A 19,242-nucleotide genomic window follows, 5' to 3' on the forward strand; every position below is an offset into this window, starting at 1 on the left:
CTTCTTAAGAAGCATTCTGGCTATACTTCTTTCAACACATATTTGTTTGTTTGTTCTTCTGGCTATCCGTGGTACTTGTAATATTCTTCTCCAAAAGCATAACTCAAATGCATTAATTTTTCTACAGTCTTCCTATTTACTATCCAACTTTCACATGCATATGAAGCTATTTAAAATACCATGACTTGTGTCAGATGCACCTTAGTCCTCAAATGGAACGGGACTAAATAGTTAAATAGTTAACTTTTCTCCTCTCCCTGTTGGAAAAAGTGAAAGAATAGATCACTCTAATCTTCAGAATGAATACCATGTGGAACTCCTGAGGTAAAAATGAATGAAGTGTGGGGGCCCTTGAAGGCATTCCCTCCCTCTTCCATTTTGTTTCCTCACCAGTTTTTAAATCCTAAATTTCCAGCAATTCATTATTTACAGTTTCAAGTGTTGCACAGCTCAGTCTGGGAGCTTTTGTTCCTGAGTGTTTGTTCCCTGTAAGCTGTAATGCTCTGTTTATACCTGTTTCTCTAGTTTTGGGGGCAGCAATCTGCCCTGTGATTTCAGTTCTCTGATGGACCTAAGAAGAGTTGTTGAGTTTTTGTTTGTTAAGTGTTTTTCTTGTGAGGATGGGAGTGACAGCCTCCATGTTCCTGATACGTTATTCTATAACTATGAGATAATTTTAAAGGGCAAATCCCTTCCTGTTGTTCTTTTAAAAAATGAAATGCAATCTCAGCAAAAAGTTTTTAAATTGTTATTTTAAATTACTAGGTGCAGAGTTTATAGCAGTGAATTATTCTAAAATAGGTAAGGTAAAGATTATCAATTAAGGCTACTCATCAAAACAGGTAAATCTCATTTAATCTAGGCTGTAGATCATAGAGAACTGTATATAATCCTTCCCCTGTGGTGGTGGTGTGTTTTGTTTTTTCTCTTACAGGAAGAGTAAGAAGTTTAAGCTCATCTTTGTGGTCCCTAACTCACTTGACAGCTTTGTATCTGAGTGACAATTCTCTGTCCCGAATTCCTTCAGACATTGCCAAGCTTCACAATCTGGTGTATCTGGACCTGTCTTCTAATAAAATTCGCAGTTTACCGGCAGAACTCGGAAACATGGTATCGCTCAGGTATGCTGATTCAACTTAGAATATAGCTACAACTCCTCCTAAAACAAAATGTAGCATTAGTTTTATTATGAAAAAACACTATCAGTTTAATGATGTTTGAACAAAAGTAAGCATAGCTATCTTTTATGTAAAATTTTCTGGAAAGATTGAAGTGGAAGGTGGGGGTTGCAAGTGCATTATATTTGTTTACCCCATTTTATCTAAAAATTTGGTTTATGAATAAAGAATATTACGCAAAACATAACAATAAAAAGATTTCAGGCACTGGGTCTATGTGATTTACTATATTTTACCTTATATTCAATCTTTCCAGGTGTATAGAATAGAGCATGAGAACTGGAGTCACACTGAATTCAGATTGAAATCTTGACTTTGCCATTTACATATTGTGTGATCTGGGACAAGCTTCTTAACCTCACTGAACCTGTCTTCATCTGTAAAGTTGCTATAGTATCTGCCTAGCAAGGCTGAGATGAAGGAGAGATTAGATAATGAGTGAACAACTACTTGCACCCTGCCTGGAGTATATTGTTGTTAGTTCCCACTCATCATAACATTGTATGTATGGGGTTTCCAAGGAGCACGTGGTGGGTATGAACCCCCAACTTTGAGGCTAGCAAGTTTATCCTACAGTATGACCCCAAGACTTTTGGAGTATTATAGTATTGAATAAATGTTGTTGTGTGCTGTTGAGTCTATTCTGACTAATAGTGACTCTGTATAGAGTTTCCACGGAGCAGCTGGTGAGCTTGCACCCCCGACCTTGCAGGTTCAAACTGACTGTGCAGTCCAGTGCATTAACCCACAACACCACACCAGGACTCTGGAATATTATTAGCATTTAATAAATGTTGTTGTGTGCCCTCGAGTCTGTTCTGACTCACAGCAACCCTGTATAGAGTTTCTGAGGCTGTAAATCTTTATAGGAGCAGAAAGCCTCATCTTTCTCCTGAGGAGTGACTGGTGGATTCAAACCATCAAACCTGTAGTTAACAGCACAGTGCATAGTCCACTATGACATCAGGACTCCATTTAATAAATGATAGTTGCTATTTTCTTTATTACTTGTTTTCTTAGAGAGAGAGGTATAGCCAAGTTAAATATAAAGCCACAATTCAGCTAGTACTCCAATCCTAATGGAAAAAATTTTACCCCATTTTATATTCCTGCCTTTTCTCAGTTATTCTATTGACTTTTACAGCCCTCTATAAATTGCTACATAGTAAAAAGAAGTACCACCACTCATCTTTCAGTTTGTCATACTGTGGTGCCTTGCGTGTTGCTGTGATTCTGGAAGCTATGTCACAGATATTCTAGATACTAGCAGGGTCACTCACCCATGGTGGACAAGTTTCAGCTGAGCTTCCAGAGAAGACAGAATAGGAAGGAGAGATGGACAACTCCCGAATATTTAGTCACTATATGTAAGCATTATGAACAGCAGTAGAACACTGTCAGCACCAGTATATTGAATATTGAAACATGATGAAGAACACCAGAATATTATCAGGTATAGTGCTGGAAGCTGAGCACCTCAGGCTAGTAGACCCACAAAATACAACTGGGGAAGAGCTGCCTCCTCAAAGTAGAGATGACCATGATGATAAGAATGGAGTAAAGCTTTTGGGACCTTCATTTGCTGATGTGGCACAACTGAAAATGAAGTGGAACAGCTGTAAACATCCATTAATAACTGGAACATGGAATGTACAAAGTATGAATCTCAGAAAATTGAAATTGTCCCAAAGTTGAAATGGATCACATAAACACCATTTTTTAGGCATTACTGAACTGAAATGGACTGGTATTTTTTGAATCTGACAATCACATGGTTTACTATGCTGGGAATGATGAATTGAAGAGAAATGGTGTCATATTCATCATCAGAAAGAACATTTCAAGATCTGTCTTGAAGAACAATGAGGTCTGTGATAAGATAATATCCTTATGCCTACAAGGAAAACCAGTTAATAACACTATTAATAAAATTTGTACACCAACCACTAAGGCCAATGATAATGAAACTAAAGAATTACACCAACTTCTTCTGTCTGAAATTGGTCAAACATGCAATCAAGATTTACTGATAATTACTGGCAATTGGAATGCAAAGGTTGAAAACAAAGAGGAAGGGTCTGTAGTTGGGCAATATGGCCTTGGTGATAGAAACAATCACATGATAGAATTTTGCAAGACTCCAATAACTTGTTTGTTACAAATACCTTTTTTAAACAACATGAAAGAGGACTATACACATGGAACTCAACCTGAAGGAATACACAGAAATCAAATTGACTACATCTGTGGAAAGAGATGGTGGAAAAGCTCCGTATTGTCATTCAAAACAAGGCTAATGGCAGACTGGGGAACAGACCATCAACTGCTCATTTGCAAGTTCAGGCCAAAGCTGAAGAAAATTATAACAAGTGTAAAAGAGCCAAAATATGACCTTGAACATATCCCACCTGAATGTAGAGATCATCTGAAGAACAGATTTGATACATTCAACACTAAAGACCGAAGACCAAAAGAGGTGTGGGATGACATCAAGAACATCATACATGAAGAAAGCAAAAGGTCATTCAGAAGACAAGAAAGAAGGAAAAATCCAAAATGGATTTTTGAACTTGCTCTCCAGCGTAGAGCTACTAAAGCAAATGGAAGAAATGAGGAGGTAAACGAGCTGAATAGAAAATGTAAAGGTCAGCCTGAGAAGATAAAGTCAAATATTATAATGAAAAAGGGGAGCACACATTCAGCATTTCTCGAGCTGAGGGAACTGAGGAAAAAAATCCAAGCTTTGACTTGCAATATTCAAGACTTGTATGGGAAAAACAGAAGGCATGAAAAGGAAATGGAAGGAATACACTGAGTCACTGTACTAGAAATAAATGGTTGATGTTCAACCATTTCAAGAGGTAGCATGTAATCAAGAGCCAATGATACTGAAGAAAGAAATTCATGATACATTGAAGGCATTGGCAAAGAACAGTACTCCGGGAATTGATGGAATACAAATTTCATTTTCAGTAACCTCATTTGCATGTGAAAATTGTCGAATGAATAAGTAATACCATTGAAGAATTGATGCATTTGAGTTATGGTGTTGGAGGACAATATTAAAAGCACCATGGACTGCCAAAAGAACAAATCAGTTTCTGTTGGAAGAAGTGCAGCCAGAATGTTCCTTAGAAGCCAGAATGGCCATACTTCATCTCTCATACATCAGACATATTATTAGGAGTGATCAGTCCCTGGAGAAGGATATGTTTAGTAAGGTGAATGATTGGTGAAAAAGAGGAAGACCCCCAGTGAGATGGATTGACACAGTGGACTCAGCAGTGAGCTCCAGTAGCAACACTTGTGAGGTTGGCACAGGACCAGTCAGTATTTCATTCTGTTGTACATAGGGTCTCTACAAGTTGGTTCCGACTCAATGGCACCTAACAACAACAAAAAAGAAATAAGGAACCAGTTTGTGAAAGTTCTTTTTTCTCTATTGCTTTAAAAATATGCCTCTATTTTTTCTAGACTTATTTATTGAGTATATACTACAACCATTTTTAATGCCCAGAACCAAATTTACTTAAAAGACTTCCATTCCCAGGATATATTTAGAAATAAACAGGAACCAATCATGCAGAACTAGTTTTTCCTTGTTCAGTTTATGACCTCAACCACCTCTGGTTTGCTCAGGAGTAGCCATGTTTTCTTTCAATTTTAAGAATTAAAGATTATAAAAATAGTTGCCCTTCATACTAAAAAATTAAACCATTGAATGAAGTATAGAAAATTGTGATTATTGCAGTTTGGCTATCTCTCCCCCCCCCCCATGACAGATGTCTCTGATGTTTACATTATGATTATTATCTATGTTGAACAAATAATTTAGTTAAAATAATCATTAATAGTTAAAATGCCTGATACTGTTTTTAAAATGAAATGTTAATAAATTTGGAAAACTATCAATCAAAAACTTAATTATGTAGCTCCTTTGAATTAGTACTGTTATGATCATTTGAATCATTTGAATTTCACAAATTAGGCTGTTTGATCATTTTCACTTTCTTAAATCTGTATAGTATAGATCCACATTGTCCAAGACCAGTACCAGTCATAGGATGGTCTGTGGACCAATACCTGTTTGCTAACTGTGCCACCAGTGTGCTGTGAGATATAGCAACTGAGGGTAGCCTTATACCTATTGAATCTAATAATTATGTACAAAATATAATTTATGTAACATATTTTATATATCTTTTTTTCTCACTTTACTTTTCTAGTAACTCATTTTTTCCCCCTGTATTTTACAGAAGTTTTAGTCTGTGGCAGTTTGCTCTTTTACCACATATAGTTTGAGACCATTGTCCTACACAGTGGAGTATATGAAATTTTGTCAATTAAGTGTTTACACTTCTAGAAATTAGATATTGTGTCTTTTAGCTGTTAGGCAAAAGTTGCTATGTCTTTTGACTTCCTGGAATTTTTACATCAACAGGGAACTCCATTTAAATAACAACCTGTTACGAGTTCTACCTTTTGAGCTGGGAAAACTGTTTCAGTTGCAGACTTTAGGCCTGAAAGGTATGACTTTATTGTTTCTGATTACTGGTTTGTATGCATGTGTTTGAATGTAAAGAAGCAGGGAGAAAGAGAATCATTTTACCAGAGGATTTACAGGCTCACTTTTCCCTAAACGTCACTTTGTTGCTTAGCTATCTCACAATGATTTTCTGTCTGTAAACTGCTAGCTTTTATTTTCTTAATTGTAGGGGAAGAATCTTTTACTTGGGGTCTAAATGTGCTTTTCTAGCCTCTCTTTTAATTGCTTCTATGTTCCAGCAATACATTTCAAAGTTCATGCTTTATTTCATCATGTTGTAAACAGCTTTTTCCCCCTATGCTTAAATCATAAAAAATTAGAAACTCTTTAAAAGTACAAAAAACAATAAGTAGAAAATTTGAATTGGAACTTATTTTTTAGAACTTGATTTTTGAGGATTCGATTAGTTATATTAGAATGTGAGGGCATAATTGAGCCCATTAAAATTTTTGGGAAATATTCTTTTAAAGCCATAAAGATTAAAAGTCACGTTTTAACAACACATTTGTTGCAATAGTAAGTGACATTGTGATTCGTAGTGACTATTAGCGACTCTGTGTAGGGTTTCTGAGGAGTGGCTGGTGGGTTTGAACAACCAGCCTTGTGGGTGGCTGTCCAGTGGGTATCTTACAATGCCTGTAAGTTTTTTAAATCTCATTAAGTGATAGGTACTACTAGAATAGAAGTACCACCAGCTGGATAGCTTTAAGAAACAGGAATGCAATTTCTCACTGTTTAGGAGGCTAGAAGTCCAAATTCTGGAGGGAACAGTCGCTGGAGAAGGATGTCATGCTCGGTAAGGTGGAGGGTCAGAGAAAAAGAGGAAGGACCCCCCAATGAGATGGATCAGCCAGGTGGCATCATTGATGGCGTCAAGTGTGGCAGCGGTAGTGAGGTTGGCCCAGGATCGGACATTGTTTCGTTCTGCTGTGCATGGGGTCGCTATGAGTCGATTCCGACTCTATGGCACCTGAAAACTCTAGGGGAAGGAATCCTGGTGTGGTGCTACAGGATACAGCACTGGACCCAGCACTGGTTTGAACAACAAGATCTGTGGTTCAAACTCACGAGCCACTCGTTGGAAATTCTATACAGGGTCACTATGAGTTGGACAACAATAACAGCAGCTCTAGGGGAAAGCTGTTTTCTCTGTCTGCTCTGGGAGAAGGTTCTTGTTTTTTCCCAGCTCCTGTTCCTCATTTTCTTGGTGATTCTCATGTCATATATATCTTCCTTTTCATTTATACTTCCCTGTGCTTTATTTGCCCTTTGATCTCAGAGACTTAAGACTTAATATTACACGCTGGCATGACCTCATATAAAAATGGCATGAAGATGGTGTCTGACTTCTCAACTTTTCAAGGGGGAAGGAAAATCAAACTGCACATCAGCCTAAGACTGAGCCAGTAAGACAGAGATCTTTCATGCCTCCACCCTCCACCCTTCTTTACCCTATTCTGACACCAGCCATCCCTCCAATTGTACTCTTTTATTTCTCCGCTGCGTTTGATAGTCCATTGCAATGACCACACAGAACTCACTGGCAATATGATTTTATAGGGTGGTTGTTGTTAAGTTTTGTTGAATCTGTTTCAGTTTATAGCAACCCACCAAGGAGCAACTGGTGGATTTGCACTCTTGACCTTGTCGTTAGCAGTTCAGTGCTTATCCTACAGCCCCACACCAGGACTCATAGTGTAGTTAATGGTATAATTCAGGCTTAGAAACAACTCAGGATACAGCAGTTCTCTTTTCAAGAGTGCCTCTTCTCAGCTGTACTGTAGGCATGGTCCCCTGGCCTCTGCTCTGAGTGGACAAGTGTTACAGCTCCTTTATCACTGCTGATAGATACCAGCCTATTCTACAAGCCAGCCTCCTGTCCAAAGGCACTAAGCTTCACTCCCTGGTCCATGGGCTGGGAAACTCTCTGCTGTGTTTTTCCATACTCTTGCCTCTGCTTTTCTACACAGGGATCTCAAGCTCCAATTGTGGTTGGTTATTAATTTCTTGATGGTGCTGAGATCTTCTGTTTCTGCTTCTGAGATGGTTCCTTTTAAACCTAGCAGGATGACTAAATTAACTAATCCCTGTGTTAGAGTCCCATACACCCTGTTTACATGAACCCACTTAAGTCATTTGGTGGAAGGTACAATGACCATGATTAGAAGAAATATATTAAGTAAATTCACTATACCGTGCCTCATTAACAAAACAGAAAATCTTATTCCCAAATGGGATTACATCCTCAAGTGCAGGAGTTAGGATTTACAACACATATTTTTAGAGGGTTAAATTTCAATCTATAACACCAGTCTGAATAGATGTGTTTAGCTTTGTTGTTAAGTGCCATTGAGTCGCGTCCTACCCTGTATAGGTAGTTACCTCTATATAGCGACCTGTATAGGGTTCCCGAGGAGCAGCTGTTGACCTTGAACGGTCAACTTTGCAGTTCAACTGGCTTTGCAGCTCTGGCGTATTAACATACAGGGCCACATCAGGACTCCGTGTCTAGCTTACTGTATAGTTTATTCCTAAGAAACAAACAAAGTCAGGTCATCGTGAATTACTCTTATATCTTAAAAATCCAGTTCTAAAATGAGATTTTGTTTCTGTTAATCCATTTCATATTATTAAAATAACATTGTTCACACACATGCAAAATACAGATATATTTTTGCAAATGTATGTAAAACCGTATTCAGCAAAGATCACCTTTGTAACTGATTCTTTGGGGAGTTTTTCTGTGTGGGCTCGACTAGAAGAGACTTTTCAAAATGGAGGACAGTGAAATGTGAGGTGAAGAAGCCTCTTAATATGACATTTCCCTGTGGTAATCTTAAGTCTTTTAAATTTTTCTTTATTTAAAATGTAAACATCAGAAAATATGAAACATGGCCAAACTGTTTGTATCCTGGTCACCAGATTAACAAATACTTTTTCATCACTTCAGTGTCCATTTTTTAATGCAAAAGAAATAGAAAATCACAGAACGTTGAGGCCTTCTTTGTTCCTCTTCTAAACAGTGTCTCATCTCAGAGGCATCTACTAACATAAATCCTTCTAGTTCAAGCAAGGTTTTATAATCTTTACAGTATATTTCTTATGAACCTCAATCCATATTTATTACACTAAGGACCCACAAACTTTAATAGAAGTTGGGATCATCAGTCAGTCACAGAATTCATACTACTTTAAGGTACGTAAAATCCTCTGAAAGTACATGATTGGGGACCGATAGTCTTTATGATATCTTTGTTTTCAGTAGCTCCTGAGTTTTGGCTGCTAACTCAAAAGATAGTAGCTTGTCTACCCAAAGGCATCTCAGAAGAAAGGCTTGGCAATCTCTTTCTGAAAAAAACAAATAAAAAGCCCGTCATTGTATGCCCAGTAAACCACAGTTCTACTGAGACATGCTTGGGGACACAATGAGTTGGAATTGGTTCTACAACAACTACTTTTGGCTATTTTCACTGATGCCCTGCTTCTTCATTTCTGAAAAATCCTAGATGTTTTATGTTTCTTTTTTGGAAGTATAGTTTCACAGACATTTTTTATCTTGGCTGTCTCATTTACCCAGTGTAATACATGTGTTTGTAATAGCAGTCTTCTTTTCACTGATTTCAACTTCGTTGGATAGACATGATGTTATATTCTTGAGCTTTGTAGCTTATACTTGAACTCTGATCTTGTGCCAGTTACCTCTCTATATAAAGCAATTGTGTTATGTCATCTTTGCTCTCTGAGAATTTGTATCATTGATTTATCATTTTGTTATTGTAAGTGCCATGGAAACTACTCACAGTGACCTTGTTGAGGATTTCTGAGCAGCCACCGGTAGGTTTGAACTCCCAGCCTGTGGTTAGCAGTCCATTGCTTATCCTACAGTGCCACACCTATTAATTATTTGGAAGAGAATAAATGCATAAAGTTAACAGTTCAATTTAATGTCTATTTGCTGTAATGCATTCACAAAAATACGGAATGTTTTGTCTCATGAATGAGTTCATGTTATTTTCTTTAAAGTTGGTAACATGGGGCTAGCTAATATGCTTCACTTTTCTTTTCTTTCTTTTTTTTTTTTAATTTACAATTTCCCATGTCCTTCAAAATTGTTCTCATATTGGAAGGCAAAACTGACTTTAGATGCGCATTCCTTTTTTTTTCAGCTTAGTGTTTATTTTGATTTGTAGATTCTAATGAAATACGAGAAATAATACAGAGTGATCCTTTATACTCTTTACCCAATAACTTCCAATTGTAGAATTTTGGAAAATAATAACAATATTACAACAGAATATTGATATAGATACAGTTAAGATACACAGAACATTTTCATATGCATTTTTTTTTTTCTTTTATATTGTATTGTGAAACCTTCTTGAATTCACTTCTAGGGCTTCTAAGAGAGTTTTGCTTTTCATGGTTGTTTGTTTATAAGAGCTCTTGGGATTTCTATAAAGAAAGTCTTGTAATCTGCAAATAGGCACAGTTTTATTTCTTCCTTTCCAATATATATACATTTTTGTTCCTTGTCTCTTTGTACTAACAAGAACTTCTACCACTATCTTGAAGAATGGTAAGAGTAGACATCTTTGCTTTGCTCCCCATCTTAGACAGAAAGCAGTCTTTAACTATTAAGTAAATTAACAGTATGTAATTTTAAAATGCTCTTTGTCAGTTTGAGAATGTTTTTGAGGAATTTTTTTATCTGGATTGATGTAATCATAAAATTTGTTGTTGTTGTTAAGTGCCGTTGAGTCGATTCTGACCCATAGTGACCCTGTATAGGGTTTCCGAGGAGCAGCTGGTGAGCTTGAATAACCGACTTTGCAGTTCTAACGGCTTTGCAGTCTGGCGCATTAACCCACAGTGCCACACCAGGATTCATAAAATACTTCTATTTTAAATGATGTTTTGTTCTGTTGTGCATAGGGTGGTTGGTATGAGTTGATGCTGACTTGATGGCAGCTAACAACAACAATTACCCTAACACCAAAATCTGACAAAGAAAGCAGAAAAAAAGAAAACTGCATACAAATTGTTGTTGTTGTTGTGTGCCGAAAAAAAAGGGCATACAAATTACCCCTCATAAATAGAGGCAAATATTCCTAAAATATAAAGAAATAGAAAAAAAATTAGCAGCAATCTCTAAGAAGAATCATACACAACAATTATTGTGTGGCTTACTCCAGAGATGCAATGATCCAATATTTAAAAAAAAAAAGATGTAATTCCCTACATTAAGTAGAAATATTTTATGATTACATCAATCCAGATTAAAAAAATTCCTCAAAAACATGAAGAGGGAACATTCTCAAACTGGCTCTTGTGGATTTGTTTTAGTTTTCTTAAGCTTCAGCCTGAACTTGCATATGAACAATTGATGGTCTGTTTTACAGTTGGCCGATGGCCTTGTTTTGACTGATGATATGGAGTTTTCCCACCATCTCTTTCCACAGACGTGGTCAATTTGATTTCTGTGTATTCCATCTGGTGAGTTTATAGTCATCTTTTATGTTTTTTAAAAGAGGTGTTTGTAATGAAGAAGTCACTGTTGTAGCAAAACTCTATCATGCAATCTCCAGCAGCATTTCTATCACTAAGGCCATGTTTTCCAACTACTGATCCTTTTGTCTTTGTTCCCAACCTTTGCGTTCCAGTCACCAGTAATGATCATCAATACATCTTGATTGCATGTTTGATCAATTCCAAACTGAAGAACCTGGTAGAATTCATCCATTTCATCATTACTGGCTTTAGTGGTTGGTGCATAAATCTGAATAATAGTGGTATTAACTAGTTTTTCTTGTTTTGTTGTTAGGTGTCATAGAGGTGGTATTGACTCATAGTAACCCCTATGCACAACAGAAAGAAACACTGCCCGATCCTGGGCCAAGCTCACAATTATTGCCACACTTGTATATCTGACAGTGTTTCTCTGCTATTCGTAAGGTTTTCAGTGACTAAATATTGAGAAGTAGTTCGTCACTCCTTCTTCATAGTTTGTCTTCATCTGGAAGCTCATCTGAAACCTGTCGACCATGGGTGACCCTGCTGGTATTTAAAATCTCGGTGGCATAGCTTCCAGAATCACAGCAACTCACAAGCCACCACAGTATGACAAACTGACAGATGAGTGGTGGGGTTTTTCTTGTAGGCATATGGATATTATCCTATCACAGACAGTATTGTACTTCAAGACAGATCTTGGTGTGTTCTTTTTGATGATGAATGTGATGCCGTTCTTTCTCAATTTGTTATTCGCAGCCTAATAAACCATGTGGTTGTCAGATTCAAAATGGCCATTACCAGTCCATTTCAGCTCATGAATGCCTAGAATATCGATGTTTGTATATTCCGTTTCATTGTTGACAACCTCCAATTTTCCTAGATTCATACTTTGTACATTCCGTATTCTGATTTATTAATGGATGTTTACAGCTGTTTCTCTTCATTTTGAGTTGTGCCCCATCAGCAAATGAAAGTTATGAAGGTTTTATGCCATTCGCATCATGTTTCCCTATATTTTGAGTGACTTTCAACCTGAGGGGCTCATTTTCCGGCACTATACCTGACAGGTATTCTGGTGCTCTTCATCATATTTCAATCTTAAATATTCTGGTGCTATCTGATGGTGTTCTACTCTTATTCATTGACAGTATATTTGGAAGTAGTCCATTTCTCCTAGTCCCGTCTTCATCTGGAAGCTCAGCTGAAACCTGCTCACCATGGGTGACCCTAGTATTTAAAATACCCATGGCATAGCTTCCAAAATCACAGCAACAAAGAAGCCACCACACTATGACCAACTGAAACATGAGTGGTGGTAATAATGGCTTCATAAAATGAATTTTAATTGTTCTCTCATCTTGTTTTTCTAGAGGAGATTATACAAAATTGGCATTGAGTAACAAGAACTACAAAACCTGTTGCTATTGAGTTGACTCCAATTTAAGGAAACCTTATGTATTACCAAGTGTAACAGGTCCATAGGGTTTTCTTATCCTAATAACAGCAGATTGTCAAGTCTTTCCTTTGTAGAGTCACTGGTGGCTTTGAACCAACAAACTTTAAGTTAGTAATTGAGAGCAAACCATTTGTTTGATAGAATTCTGTAATGAAACCATCTTTGCCTGGATATTTGCTTGCGGGGAGGGACGGTAATTTTAAAATTAAGGAATTCAATTTCCTTAATAGTTGTTGTTATGTACTGTAGAGACAGACCTGACTCATTGTGTCTCTGTATAGGGCTTACGATGAGTGACTGGTGGGTTTGAACTGCCGAGCTTAGGTTAGCAGTCAAGTGCTCATCCTACAGCATCACACCAGGACTCCATACTGGGTTGTTTATGGCGGCTTGTGATTTTTGAGGATGTAGTTCATCTGATTTACATAATGTAAAGTTATTCATACTTTTAGTGAACTCATTTGATTCCTGATATTTTTCTGCTCTATTTTTAATGTTGCCAGTTATTGATGCTTTCAAAGAACCAACTCTCTGTTGACTGTTTCCTTTGTTTTTCTGTGTTCAGTTTCATTGACTTCTGTTCTTACCTTTGGTATTTCCTTCTGTGCATGCTTGATTTGTTATTATTCTGTGTTGTCGTTTCCCCTCCTCCAGATTCTTGGGTTGAAGTGTTAGATGATTGAATTGAAATTTCCCCTTTTTGTTGAAGTTCACTTTATGGCTAGGATACATCTATCTTGCTATATAGTCTGCTGTTGGTGGTGGAAGTATTCTATAAATGTTTATTAGAGTCTGTATGTTAATTTGATATCTGTTGAACTGATGGTGTTATTAAGTTGTTCTGTATACTTGCTCTTTCTCTATTTTTTGTCAGTTGTTGAGAGGGGTGTTGAAGTCTCCAGCTATAATTATAGATTTATCTATTTTACTTCATTTCTGTTAGTGTTTACTAAAAATATTTTGCATTTCTTTTGTTTGGTGGCAACACATTTAGGATTGCTGTATTAAAGGATCCAGGAGTAATTTCCTTTTAGAGGATCAGCTCGACGCTGGTCCCTGAAATGGAGGTTCAAGATGTCACATATTCCCTATTTTTTCAATATGTTATACCACTCCATAACCCTTGATAATCTATCACCACTCCTCAGTCTCACATCCTACGGTTTTGCAATACACTGCTATGTCTCACAGAACTCACAGTCAAGGAAACGGTTCACACAGTTGTGAAGGCTAATGAGTCAGTTTTAGAAAGATTTTCCTCACAACCTTGTAGTCTCTAGAGTTGAGAAGCCTAAATTGGCAGGTCAGAAATAGGCTGCTGATGGACATAGCTTTGGGAGCTCAGATGGAGATTAGCCAGATGCAGAATCCAGAGCAAGGGAGCCAGCCTTGTGAAAGTATTCCTACATATTGGACTCAGATTGTATCCTAAAGGAAAGCTAAGGTTGGTGGCTTGAGTTGCAAACTAGTAAGGTGGGGGCATGCATAATCCTTGTTGTTGTTAAGTGCTGTAGAGTCAGTTCCGACCCATAGCTACCCTGTGTAGGGTTTCCAAGGAGTAGCTGGTGAGCTTGAACCGCTAACCTTGCAGTTCAAATGGCGTTGCAGTCTGGAGCATTACCCCACAGCACCATACCAGGACTCCTTGCATAATCCTTAGTCTCACCTTAATCCTTAATCCCACTTTAATTCTACCTTAATCCTGCCTCATTAACACCTCATCCCAAAGCAGGTCCATGATCACAGGAATAAAGGCTAGGATTAACAGTACATCACACAATGGCTAGAAGGGCCACATTAAATAATTAACTGCAATGCAAAGGATTATCATTTATAATATATAACAATGATATATAGTATATGTTTAAGGAGCTCTGGTAACGTAGTGGTTACGGATTGGACTGTGAACTACAAGGTCAGCAGTTTGAAACTACCAGTTGTTCTGCGGGAGAAAGATGAGGTTTTCTGCTCCCGTAAAGGTTTACAGCCTCGGATACCCTGTACAGGGTCACTATGAGTCGGAACTGACTCCACAGCACATAACAACATTATATGTTTATTATATTACATAATGTATTACATAAAATATAATAAGTAACAGTGTTGCTTTCTGTGAAATTTTTATTTCTTCTGGAGTTCACTTTTTATGTTATTAGTATAGCTTCTTCTGAAAGAACCTATACTAGTGTTTACTCTTTGATTAGTATTTGCTCCTGCTTTAGGTCAGCAGTTCAAAACTACCAGCTGTTCCGTGGGAGAAAGATGAGGCTTTCTGCTCCCGTAAAGATTTATAGCCTCGGAAACCCTGTACAGGGTCGCTATGAGTCGGAACCGACTCCACGGCACATAACCACCACTACCTGCTTTCCTTAGAGTGGTGTTTGCATGAGATATTTGTGTTCCATCCTTTTACTTTCAACCTCCTTATAGTGTTACATGTGAATTGAATTTTTTGTGGACAGCATATTTGGCCATTTAAACTATTTACATGTATGGAGCTAAGCTGTCATTTTATATTTCTTCCCATTTTTTGTTTCTCTGTTTTTTGTAGAGTTACTTGAACATTTTTTGGAATTTTGTTTTGATTTCTTAATAGTGTCTTTAAGTGTATCTTTTTGTGTGTGTGTGTGTTGTTGCTGTAGGTGTTACAATTCTATATATTCAAGCACACACACATAATATTTATAATTTATTATTGTCTGCTGGTATCATTTTACCAGTTTGAATGAAGGTTAGAAACCTTTTACTCACTTTATGTTCCTTTGTCTTCCATGTTTTTAATAGAATTGTCTTGAGTATATCCTCTATATATATTTAGAGCTGTGTCTGTAATATATATTACTTATTTTTAATTGTTAAACTTGCTTTAGATAATTGAAGAGAAGGAAAACCTTTTCTTTGGGCAGAAAAAAAACTTTTTTAGAAGGAAAAAAAAATTGCCCATATTTCATGTTTATTGTAGTTTTTTCCTCCTTCCTTAATGTTCCAAGGAAGTCCAGTAAGCGCTGGACTACTAACTGAAAGGCCAGAGGTCCAAATGCACCAGCTCCTCTTCAGAAACCCTATATATGGCTGCTATGAGTTGGAACCGACTTGACTATAACAACTATGCTCCAAAGTTCCTTCTTTTATCATTTTGTATTTAGAGATCTTCCATTTGTGATTCTTTTAAATGTAGATTGGCAAACAACAAATTCGTAGTTTTCCTTGCCTGAGAATCTTGATACCCTTTTCCTTCTGAAGGATGTTTTCACTGGGTGAATAGGACTGTGGGTTGACAGTTCTTTTTTTTCAGGTCTTGAAAACTATTGTGCCACTTCTTTCTAGCCTCCGTGGTTTATGATGAGAAATCTCTTGTTAGTTGAATAAACTAAAGAGTTCTTTTTCTCTGGCTGCTGTAAAGATTCTCCCTCCAACTGCTTTAGTTTTCAGTGTTTAGTTTTGATGTGGAATCCTTTGAATTTATGTTTTGGGTTTGTTTGAATACTTTTTTAGCCTTTTCTTCCTTGTCCTTTCCACACAAGTGTTACTAGATTCTTTTGTTACAGTCTCATATATCTCTGGAAGTCTTTTTTTTTCCTTCAGCCTGTTTTTTCTGTGTGTTAGAAATTTTCTGATCTGTGTTTTAGTTCACTGATTCCCCCCCCCCGCCCCCCACTGTGTCTCTCCATTCTCACCACTCTTCTGTAAGTTTGTCACACTGTGGTGGCTTACATGTTTCTGTGATGTTGGAAGTTAAGCCACTAGTATTTTAACTATCAGCAGGGTCACCCATAACGGACAGGTTTAATGGAACTTCCAGACTAAGATAAACTAGGAAGAAGGATAGGTAGACTACTTCTGAATGTTGAGCCACTGAAAACCTAAAGCAGAACATTGTCAGATATAGTGCCAGGAGATGAACCCCACAGGTTGGAAGGTACTCAAACCACGACTTGGAAAGACCTGCCTCCTCAAAGCAGTGTTGACCATGATGAAACAAAATGGAGTAAGCTTCAAGATCTTCATCTTTTGCTCATAGGGTACAATTCAAAATAAGGAGAACAGATGCGTGCAGACATCTAATTGGAACATGGAATGTACGAAGTATGACTCTAGAACAAATTGTTGTTGTTAACTGCCGTGGCGTCGGTTCCGACCCATAGCGACCCTATACAGGGTTTCCGAGGGTGTAAATCTTTACAGGAGTAGAAAGCCTCATCTTTCTCCCGCGGAGCAGCTGGTAGTTTCGAACCGCTGACCTTAAAGTTCGCAGCCCAATTCGTAACCACTACGCTACCAGAGCTAATGGAAGTTGTCAAAAAAATAAAATACATAAAGATCAATATTGTAGGCTTTAATGAACTGAATTAGATTGGTATTGGCTACTATTCCTATATTCTGCTGTTAAGCCTGTCCACTGCATTTTTTATTTCCTTTATTACACTTTTCAGTTCTCAAATTTTCATTTGGTTCCTAATATCTTCTATTTATGTGATGAAGATTTCTTTTTCTTTGTTGTTATTGTTAAGTGTCGTTGAGTTAATTCTTACCCATAGCAATGCTGTATAGGGTTTCCAAGGAGTGAGCTTGAACCACTGACCTTTTAGTTCAAACTGATTTTACAAGCCAGCGTGTTAGCCCACATTGCCATACCAGAACTCCTTTTCTTTAGTAGTCTTACTTTTTTAAAAAAATTTCATTTAAATTGTATTTAGTATTTATCAAAGCATTTTGTCATGGCTGCTTTATCTTTGTCAGGTAATTCTTTTCTGTTATCTTGGTAATGAAATATATTAATCTTTTTTTCCATTTAATTTGAATTTCTCCTGATTCTTGGTATGACGAGCAATTTCCATTAGAAATTGGAACTTATTTATATTCTGCTATAAACTGGATCTTATTTAAAAACTTCGATTTTAACTGCCTTTTTCTAACACCCTCTGACAGGGGAAACAAGGCACTGCTTCTGTACTCCCAGATGGAGATAAAAGTCCAGGTTCCCTGAAGCTCTACTGACACTTGAGATGAAGGCTCCTCATTACTGCAGGGCTGGCTCGAGAGTCTAGGTTCCTCACTTCCTCTTTGCTGGTGTGGATAGGGATGGCACCACATTTTCTTCTTTGGTGTCTGACTAGAGTAGAACAGTTATTGTTGAAAGGTTTTGTCCTTGCTGGGCTTAGCTTTTCTGGCCCTCTTGATAACATGTGCGAAGTATGTGAGAGGAAATCTTGCCACCTTTGCTCCTAAACAGAGTTCTGACTGTACTTCTTTCAAGATAGTGTTTGCTCTTTCTTCTGGCAGTGTATTTTTATTTAATGTTCTTGCCAATACTATAATACAAATGCATAAATTCTTCTCTGATTTTACTTATCATATGAGGCAATCGAAAATACCAGGTTTGGCACACCAAGTTCTTCAAATGATATCTTTGCTTTTAATGATATTTTAAAGGAATCATTTGCAGCAGATTTACATAGTACAATAACACAGTTTGACATCTTGACTGCTGTTTCCATAGCATTGATTGTGGATACAAGCAAAATGAAGTTTTTGACAACTTCAATCTTTGCTCCACTTACCATGATGAGTTATTTATTGGTCCATTTGTGAGGATTTTCATTTTCTTTACATTAAGGTATAATCCATAATGAAAACTGTAATCTTTGATTTTCATCAATAACTACTTCAAATCTCTTCACTTCTAGGAAGCAAAGTGTGTCATATAGTTACTGCAGGTTGCTAATAGTCTTCCTCCAATCCTGACACCATGTTCTTCTTCATAGGTAGTCCAATTTTTGTTACTCAGCATAAAGATAGAATAAATATACTGAAAGGATAGAACCACGACACATGCCTTTCCCCATTTTAAACCATGCAGTCTGCCATTGTTCTCTGTACAGGCTCCTCATGAGCACAATTAAGTGTTCTGAATTCCCATTATTGACAGTGCTATCCATAATCTGTTGTATGATCCAAAGAGTTGAATGTCTTTTCATAGCCAGTTAAGCAGGTAGACATCTTTCTGGTATCCTCTACTTACAGCTAAGATCCATCTAACCTCAGCAATGATAGCCCTCATTCCAGGTCCTCTCCTAAATCAGATTAGAATTTTAGACAGTTCCCTGTCATATACTGTTGCAGCCATTTAAAAATTATCTTCAGCATAATTTTACTTGTATGTGATAATAATGTTACTGTTCCTAGAATTCTAGATTTATTATTGAAAGAGGTCTTAAAAGGTCAACTAACTTGACTTTTTTTCTTACCCATGTAATCCAACTTTTGGCAATAATGCTAGAAAACCTCATTGAGCATGGCATTTCATAATTAGTTCTAATAGAATATAAAGATTGGTGATAGAAATGATGCTTAAGATGCTTAAGATGGCATGATAGAATTTTATAAGATCAATGATTTTATTCATTGCAAGTGCCTTCTTAAAGGTTTTTAACAATGACTATATACAGTGACCCACCACTCATCTGTCAGTTTGTCGTACTGTGGTGGTTTGTGAGTTTCTGTTATTCTGAAAGCTACGCTACCAGTATTTTAAATACCAGCAGGGTCAC

At 37.1% G+C, this 19,242-nt stretch overlaps 1 protein-coding gene across 2 annotated transcripts in view; it reads left to right on the forward strand.

The window, feature by feature from the left end:
• The window catches only part of CNOT6 (CCR4-NOT transcription complex, subunit 6), a 59,126-nt gene that overhangs the window by 23,031 nt on the left and 16,853 nt on the right, over positions 1–19,242 (forward strand). For both annotated transcript variants that reach the window (XM_006877255.1, XM_006877256.1), the window contains exons 2-3: positions 935–1,121; positions 5,620–5,705. In XM_006877255.1, coding sequence (XP_006877317.1) covers positions 935–1,121; positions 5,620–5,705 — 273 coding nt within the window. The remainder of the gene's footprint in view (positions 1–934; positions 1,122–5,619; positions 5,706–19,242) is intronic.

The sequence above is a fragment of the Chrysochloris asiatica genome, unplaced genomic scaffold (genome assembly GCF_000296735.1).
Source record: "Chrysochloris asiatica unplaced genomic scaffold, ChrAsi1.0 scaffold00450, whole genome shotgun sequence".
Classification (NCBI taxonomy): domain Eukaryota; kingdom Metazoa; phylum Chordata; class Mammalia; order Afrosoricida; family Chrysochloridae; genus Chrysochloris; species Chrysochloris asiatica.